Here is a 9,545-nt window from a genome sequence, read left to right on the forward strand (position 1 = left end):
GACAATGCAACTAAATTATCAAAATGCAACAAGAAACATCTGGAGCACGGAGATACTGTTTCATTATTTGGAAATTATCTGAAGAACCAAGAATATAAAATTATTTAAGACTGTAAAATCGACATATTTCTATGTAAAATAACAGTACACAGTAACGTCACAGCACTGCTAGTGAAGCCTCTAGTTGGCAAATTGAAAACAGATAGTTTCAGTCCTACAGCGTCTCTTCCTTCTGTTCAATGAGAAGCACCACACACACACAGAGCATTTTGGTTTCAGCTCCATTTAACTTACTTACATTGGACACGTGATGATCTTTACTTTATCTAACCGTTAAAACAATCTTTCTAACAGCGATGGCAGAGGAAAACATACTTTATATAAAAATATTTCACCAGAGTGACTACAGTCCTCCCCTTTAAACAACCAGCTCCAAACTAACACATGAATCAAGTCATCTCTTAAAGGGATAGTTTTTTGAAGTGGGGTCGTACAAGGTACCTTATATATATAAGATATATTATACATATATATATATAATATACCTTATTATATCTATAGTCAGTTTATTACTGCAGTAGGTGGCCGTCTGACAGTAAGTGCTGTGGAAGAAAATAATCTATTTATGTTTCTTTAGCAGCTCTTCAAAGCCTCCAGAGTCCTTTAACAGAAAGAGTGATTTTATTTTGTAGGAGACGGATCAGCTGGTCTACGTCTTGATAAGTTAGTTTGTGTTGTTGTGTGAATACAAACTAACAAGTCACACAATAACACAAATAAACTAAAGGATCGGGCATCATAGAGCAGCAACACCCTGCTCTGTGAGGTAATCCGCAATGGAGTTTAGTCTATATATATTATAATATATTATATATATGTATAATATATTATTGATTATCTTTCATGTCGTTACTCCTGCCTACTTCTTCAAACTCGGGGCTGACCGTCTCCTGTCAGAAATACATAATAATAATAATAATAATAATACATAATAATATAAATAATAGAGATGCAGAACTGGAAAAGAACATTTAATTAAGACTTTGCCTGATATTGTGATTGTGGTATGATTCATGACATTGGAGGGAAATATATTCTAGATAACCTTTTTTTTTTTTGTAAGGATCTGTACCGTACAAATATTCTTTGGGATATAGATTTGTAGGGTCAAGACATCTTACAGCACAACAATATTTTTTTTTCTGAATATTATTTCAAACTTTAACAAATATTGCACCTACTTCAATTTGGATAATGTTTTGTTCTGTTTTTTGTTTTTTTTAAATCCCTAAATACTCACTGGAGTATCTCATAAATCCCACTTCAAAAATCTGACCTTTCTCTTTCAAGAGTCTTTTGTTAAATATTCATTTAAGGTGAATTATAGAAATAAAATGATAGCTGCGTGTAAACTTGAAAAAAACGGAGGTCCCGTTTCCTTCTTGGTAAACCACCCAAGAAATCATTCTGCCAAATCTCCCAACTTCAGACCAACTTCAGCCCAACTCCAGACCAACTTCAGCCCAACTTCAGCCCAACTTCAGCCCAACTTCAGGCCTCCAAACCACAGCCTGTTCTTCATCTTCATCTTCATCTTCATCTCTCACTCAGGAACTCAGAGAACACACTTCATCCAACAGCCCACAAATACTGACTCAAGGCAATTTACATCTTTAAGAGTGTGTGTGGGTGTGTGTGTGTGTGTGTGTGTGTGTGTGTGTGTGTGTGTGTGTGTCACTGCAGCACACACATGGAGCTGCGGGGGGGGTTGGCGGTCCGGGCCACGGTGTCCTGACTGTAGTTCACGATGTCGGCCTTCACCACGCGCTGCAGGGACGAAGAGAGAGATTAATAGAGATTAACCATCATTACTCACCTGCTGACAGAGTATAATAGACTATACAGTATAGTATATAGTCTAATAGACTATATACTATACTGTATAGTATAATAGACTATACAGTATAGTATATAGTCTAATAGACTATACAGTATAGTATATAGTCTAATAGACTATATACTATACTGTATAGTATAATAGACTATATAGTATAGTATATAGTATAATAGACTATACAGTATAGTATATAGTATAATAGACTATACAGTATAGTATATAGTATAATAGACTATACAGTATAGTATATAGTATAATAGACTATACAGTATAGTATATAGTCTAATAGACTATATACTATACTGTATAGTATAATAGACTATATAGTATAGTATATAGTATAATAGACTATACAGTATAGTATATAGTATAATAGACTATACAGTATAGTATATAGTATAATAGACTATATAGTATAGTATAGAGTATAATAGACTATATAGTATAGTATATAGTATAATAGACTATATAGTATAGTATATAGTATAATAGACTATATAGTATAGTATATAGTATAATAGACTATATAGTATAGTATATAGTATAATAGACTATACAGTATAGTATATAGTATAATAGACTATATAGTATAGTATATAGTATAATAGACTATATAGTATAGTATAGAGTATAATAGACTATACAGTATAGTATATAGTATAATAGACTATACAGTATAGTATATAGTATAATAGACTATACAGTATAGTATATAGTATAATAGACTATACAGTATAGTATATAGTCTAATAGACTATATACTATACTGTATAGTATAATAGACTATATAGTATAGTATATAGTATAATAGACTATACAGTATAGTATATAGTATAATAGACTATACAGTATAGTATATAGTATAATAGACTATATAGTATAGTATAGAGTATAATAGACTATATAGTATAGTATATAGTATAATAGACTATATAGTATAGTATATAGTATAATAGACTATATAGTATAGTATATAGTATAATAGACTATATAGTATAGTATATAGTATAATAGACTATACAGTATAGTATATAGTATAATAGACTATATAGTATAGTATATAGTATAATAGACTATATAGTATAGTATAGAGTATAATAGACTATACAGTATAGTATATAGTATAATAGACTATACAGTATAGTATATAGTATAATAGACTATACAGTATAGTATATAGTATAATAGACTATATAGTATAGTATATAGTATAATAGACTATACAGTATAGTATATAGTATAATAGACTATATAGTATAGTATATAGTATAATAGACTATATAGTATAGTATATAGTATAATAGACTATATAGTATAGTATATAGTATAATAGACTATACAGTATAGTATATAGTATAATAGACTATATAGTATAGTATATAGTATAATAGACTATATAGTATAGTATAGAGTATAATAGACTATACAGTATAGTATATAGTATAATAGACTATATAGTATAGTATATAGTATAATAGACTATACAGTATAGTATATAGTATAATAGACTATACAGTATAGTATAGAGTATAATAGACTATATAGTATAGTATATAGTATAATAGACTATATAGTATAGTATATAGTATAATAGACTATATAGTATAGTATATAGTATAATAGACTATACAGTATAGTATATAGTATAATAGACTATATAGTATAGTATAGTATATAGTATAATAAACTATAGGGAATAGACTATACATGAGCAGGTCATTACAGTGAAATAAAGACAAAGTGTGACAAGTTTAACTTCCTTCCTGAGCCCAATAAGACCAATAATCATATCTCCATAACACTGAACTATTCTCTACTACTCCTTAATATGTCTTTCAGAATCTAAGCAGTGATTTAGGACTCGAGGAGGCATCATTTCTCATTACATCACTCTGAAACAACTCGGAGACACATAACTAAGATTCTTCAGATAGTTTAGCTAAAATACTATGAAAGATAAGAGACAGGCCAGAGGAGGTGAGCAGGTTAGTCTGAAGGATTCTACAGGTTCTAGAGCTGGAATCAGGACCACATACACACCACTAGACCTTTATCAGGACCACATACACACCACTAGACCTTTATCAGGACCACATACACACCACTAGACCTTTATCAGGACCACATACACACCACTAGACCTTTATCAGGACCACATACACACCACTAGACCTTTATCAGGACTACATACACACCACTAGACCTTTATCAGGACCACATACACACCACTAGACCTTTATCAGGACCACATACACACCACTAGACCATTACATTCACTAAGCAGCTGATTATCTAATATCTAGAACATATCAGCTGAATTATATCTGGGAGACATACTTCTACTACTGAACAGAACATATTTTGCTCTGCTGGTTGTTCTCATATGTAACTGGGCCTTCATCCTGAGGGTAGTTCACCAGCTCAGCCTTCACAATCCGCTGAGGTTCAACACGCCACAGCGGAGAGATGAAGAGATGGAGGAAAACAAAAGGAAAACACAGAGAACATGATGAGAAAACAAAAGGACACCAGAAAGAGAACATGATGATAAAGAGAGAAACAATGGAGACCAAAGCCAAGCAGAATGAGACAATGAAGAGGAAAGTTTCAGAGTGAGAGACATGAACATGAAATGTAAGAAACAGAAAATAAAAAGTGAAGAGCAGACCACATGTCTGAGGAGCAGCGCTGGTCCCTGATTGGCTGATTAACGATCAACGAGCCAATGAGTGATCCACCTCGTTATCTGATCCCAGACAACAAGAATACTGTCAGGGGTCGTGACCTCATGTCCAGCTGATAATGAGGCGAACCCAGAGCCTCGACCTGCTCAAACCTCAGCATCATGTCGTCTTTATGGATCTGAAACCATCAGTCAATGATTCTATGTGTCTATAAACTGATATTTTAATAATGACAAACATTCCTGCATTACAGCTTGTTACATATGAAGATTTTAGCTGCTTTCACGTTTTCTATTAATTTAAACTGATCTTTTAGTTTTTGGTTGTTTCTCAGATATCACTTTAGGCTCTGGGGATTTATGATCACTGTGTTTTACTTTTTACTTTTTTTTTATTATATTTCACAGACCAAACAACTGAATGATAAAATAAGTCAGGTTAAATACTAATGTGAGTAATGGAGACATTCGTATGTATTGAATGTGAACTCAGCATTCCCTCAGTTTGCAAGAAAAAACTGATTCCGCATTTAAAGCCACAAATCTTTTGTTGTTGTTGTTGTAGAACATCCGTTGACACAAATTAATGAGGAAAACAAATCAGTTAGTTCTCTCTTACAACTGTGAAAATGATATTCTGGTTAATAGCATTTTAAATCTGATGAGCTGGAACACAAAGTGTTTTCCTTCCTTGTTCTGCTGAGTTTAGTTCTGAGTGTTTTATGTTAATGAGCCTCTCACCTGCTGATTAACTGGATTAAAGCACTTTGCTTACTGACAGAACTACGGAGGGAGGAGACGGACGCCTCCATCAGTAGATGGTCATTCTCAGAGAGTCAGCAGCATGTGGTGATGGGAGACCATCAGTCAGTGTGATGGGAGAGGGTCTTGAGGGTCTTGAGGGTCTTGAGGGGCTAGAGGGGCTTGAGAATCTGGCCAGTCCTTCCCAACATGCTCTCCCTCCTGTGGGGGTCCTGACCTCCCTGTAGCCCCTCGGCTCATCAGCCTCCAGCCAGTGTGTCTCCAGCCGCTCGTATCAGAGCAGGATTAATGTTTCTGGGGGAGGAGACCCTGTAAATCCTCCAGCTGCCACCATCGGGCACCTTGGCCTGGCTGGCAGGCTGAGACCCTGTTTCAGGCCCAAACGGTGGGAGATAAACCCAATAAATCAGAGAGCTAACCTCCTCACCCTCCAACCTCTGACTCCATGGTTAATGTGGTTAATGTGGTCAGCGTGGCTCTATAACAGATGGCCAGTGTCAGAGGCAGGTAGACCATCACAGGACCCAACAAACACAAGAGGTCTCTACAGTGTGAGCTGACCTTTGACCTAACACACTCACTGTGACCTGCAGGAAGTTTACTCCTCATGTTGAGAAAGAGGAACCACCTACTTTCACTCTGTTACCGATCAATAGAACATTAAGATCAATGATGTCTCATCAGAGGAACCAATCAGCCCTCAAACGATCATCTGCGTCACGTTTTACCTTGAACTCTTCAGGAAAACTTTAATTCTCTCACATGCCTCCACAGTGATCAAAGAATCCAAAAATGGATAAAATCCTTGAAGGATTTAAGTAAATAAGGACGTTTCACAGCAGCAGAATGTATGAAAACATTCAACACAGAATAATTCAGTCTCATTGATTGAGTCGTATGCTCACGACTTCCCAAACATGCATTTACACCAAAACTTGACAATTGACAAAACAGCTGTGTCCAGTATAAACACAGGCAGTACAAACAGTGCAGGCTGTTTTAAATAGAGGTTTTAGTAAAAATGCATGTGTTTGGGGAAGTAGTGAGCATACGACTGGATAAATGAGACTCGGATTATCCTACATGAGCTGTGAGATCGTTTGTAAACAGATGTTTTGATATATATATATATATATATATATATATATATATATATGATATATATAGTTGTTAAATGTAGCCCCCATTTATCTCAATTCTTCAACAATTTTGTCTGTTTTTTAGATTATTTGGTACTTTGGAGTAAAGGTGCCACGATTGTGATTCTAAATCAAAAAGTTATTGAAATTATCTTTAAATTTCAATTTTCAAAATTAAACGCAGTTATATCACACTTGACATTATGTAGCTGTATGTATCTTTTTAAAGAAGGATTTGAAAATGTAAAAGACAGTTGCCAGGGCATAAAACCAATCATCTGTTGATCAAAAAAAAATTAAAAAATCAATCAAAAACTGAATCTAAATGTGACCCTAACATTAAAGTGTTATCCTACTGTGGAGGCATGTTACACAAACGGAAAAGGTTTTCTACACAAATTCAAGGTAACACAGGGTGAATAAAAGTAAAAGCATTCATTAAAGTTCAAAGTAGAGAGAAGCATTTATATTTTTGCTCCTAGCCATTAAAATGGTAGTTTAGAGGCAGCTGCATACATCTGGAGGGTTGAGAGAGAGACCTTGGTACCTGGGACTGCTCTATCTCTGCTTTGTTTAGCTTCACACCAAGAATCTCAGCAGCCACTCTCTGGAAACAAAGGTAGACCTGGAGAAAGAGAGCACAAGAAACAAATAGGACAAAATGTTATCAAAGTTACTCTGAACTTCACGTGTTTATTGCTTATTAAACCAGCTGGTACTGACCGAGTCTCCCGTCTTGGCCGATACGAACTGGCTGACGAGGCCGTTCTCTTGGCAGAATCGCTGGTGTTTGTCAGCTTTCACTGTCCTCATGTGCTCCAGGTCGACTGTGGATGAAACGCAGCGTGACATGAGAAAACGTACAGAGATAGACAGATTTATCCAGCGGTTACACAGCACTCTGCAGGGTTAACTGTCCCGTATCTGGACATAAACAAGAAGGATAACTGTTTACTCTGGGTTAAGATGGAGGGGTCTGCCTAGTGTAAAACAATAGGCACGTAGAAACAAAGCATCATTCAACTGTTATGTTGCTTTCAAACCCAGCTGCTAGTTTTAACCTTTAATTAATAGAGGGAGATGTTCCAGGTAATGATCAGTTCAGTGCCTCCAGCGTCTCCCAGCTGGTACTGAAGCTGGTGAACACATTCCTCAGTGAAAGCCTAGAACAGGTGAAGCCTAGAACAGGTGAAGCCTGAAGCCATGAACCTCCATCTGACCCGAAACACACCGACCGGCCCAGCTGTGCAGAAATGCTTAAGAAACAATGGCTGGATGAGCGAAGTCTTCAGGCGAGAGCGTAGATGGAGAAACAGTTTGACTTATGAGTGTGTAAGGCGGCCTGAAGGTGGCTGAAGAACTGGGACTGTCACCTGCACGCTGATTTACTGCAGCACACAATGACTGCGCCTCCTTTTCTATGACAGCGCCTCCTTTTCTATCTTTTCTAGCTATTGTGATGAGATGGGACTCCTGTGCAGTGATACTGCAGCTCTGCCTCTCTCCCTCCTCAGCGTGGGGTCAGGCTGGGGTCGAGCAGGAGGGTCACCTGGGGGTCTCGCTGCTGAAAGCAATAGCTGCGCTCTTTATTTCTGGCTTTGTGAGGAAAGGCGGCCACGCCCGGTATCTGGTGCGTAGATGTCTATGGTAGCTGGAGGAGCTCAGGCTACTGTACGGTGTTGCATTTCTCTCGTCCCCCCGAGTTTTAGTCTTTGTGTGAGGTTTCATTGAAGTTGTCAAGGATTTACCCCGTTCTCATGCCCCGGTGTGTGTGTGTGTGTGTGTGTGTGTGTTTGTGTGTGTGAGTGTGAGGGGGGGTAAAGCCAGAAGCAGAAAGAGAGAGAGACAGATACGTAGTGAGGAAGAAATGTAAACAGTGCAGTAATCCTGGATTATTAATATCTCAGTAAGTCATATGACACAAAAATAATAAAAGGCCAACCCACAGCAACAAAAAAATACATTTGGAAAGAATAATTTCAGACTAAAACATCATATCATCATAAGTGGCATATAAACACAAACCTTTCTGGGCAGACTGTCACGTCTGGTACGTAAACATGCTGTCTCATAGGCGTCAGCAGGTTATTAATTCAGTCATTAACAGCCGAGCTACCCAGCATGCTACTAGAAGTAAACACTGCTAATCCTTTGGATCCTGCACACTTGGGAAAGGTTATCAATCATGTGTCACAGTCAGATTAGCCAACATTAACACAGTGGCTCAGGAGCTGTGGATCACTGTTACTACGGTACTGCAGGTCAGAGAGGTGTGTGTTCATCAACATTTAGAACAAGGCCACAAGGAATATTAATAAAAACAACACAATAAAACTGGGAGAGGAAAACAGGTGCCAACCCTGTAAAAAGTTCACGTGTTAATGTTAATTGTTTAGGTGTGACATGTTGTAGTTTACGTTGAAACACTTCAAGCAGTTGAAGTGTTGAAGCACTGAAAGAGCATGACGCGTGTGTTGAAGCGTAATCACTAAAGGGCATTTACATTTTAGTTTAAGCACTAAAAGCAGTGGAAGTGTAAGGCTGTGGGTATTTTTTGAATGCTTTGCAATGAAAATGCCACCTTTTTAAAATGACCAGCTGCATGACGAGGTGCTGAGTGTCTATTGGTCAAAGGCCATTTGGCTTTCTTTCAATTTTCAACTTTGGGTAAAATGTGGCACCTTTTTTTCCAGGGAAGGGGGTTTAGCATCAGTATTGGTTTAAAATGCTCTGGGGGGATCAATCAGACCAAAATACTAATTTCTAGGTTTTAGTGAGTCCCTCCACGTCTCCAAGGTTCCAGGATAATCTGCCAGCGAGCGGATTCTTTCCGCTGACATCACCACAGACACTAACTTGTGGAGAGGAACATCCATATTTTCTTCTCATTTGGTTGCGTTCCCATTTATGTAATAGGTCACCACAATAACAAACCGGTTATTTACGGTAAAAGCCTAATTTATCCGCCAGATACTAATCTCTGACTGTTGTCTTCTAATTCACCGCAATGACAAGCAGAGCTGTTAAATAAACATGATGGTGACCAGAGCGAGGGAGGCCGTCG

General features: G+C 37.1%; 1 protein-coding gene across 1 annotated transcript in view; it reads right to left on the reverse strand.

The window, feature by feature from the left end:
* Window positions 1–1,050: 1,050 nt before the first annotated feature.
* The window catches only part of rab28 (RAB28, member RAS oncogene family), a 31,891-nt gene continuing 23,396 nt past the window's right edge, over window positions 1,051–9,545 (reverse strand). Inside the window, exons 5-7 of the mRNA XM_059346886.1 lie at window positions 7,205–7,308; window positions 7,029–7,106; window positions 1,051–1,827 (exon numbers count right to left, since the gene is read on the reverse strand). Of these exons, the coding sequence (XP_059202869.1) occupies window positions 1,735–1,827; window positions 7,029–7,106; window positions 7,205–7,308 (275 nt within the window). The 3' untranslated portion in view covers window positions 1,051–1,734. The remainder of the gene's footprint in view (window positions 1,828–7,028; window positions 7,107–7,204; window positions 7,309–9,545) is intronic.

Source organism: Centropristis striata, chromosome 12 (assembly GCF_030273125.1).
Source record: "Centropristis striata isolate RG_2023a ecotype Rhode Island chromosome 12, C.striata_1.0, whole genome shotgun sequence".
Lineage (NCBI taxonomy): Eukaryota > Metazoa > Chordata > Actinopteri > Perciformes > Serranidae > Centropristis > Centropristis striata.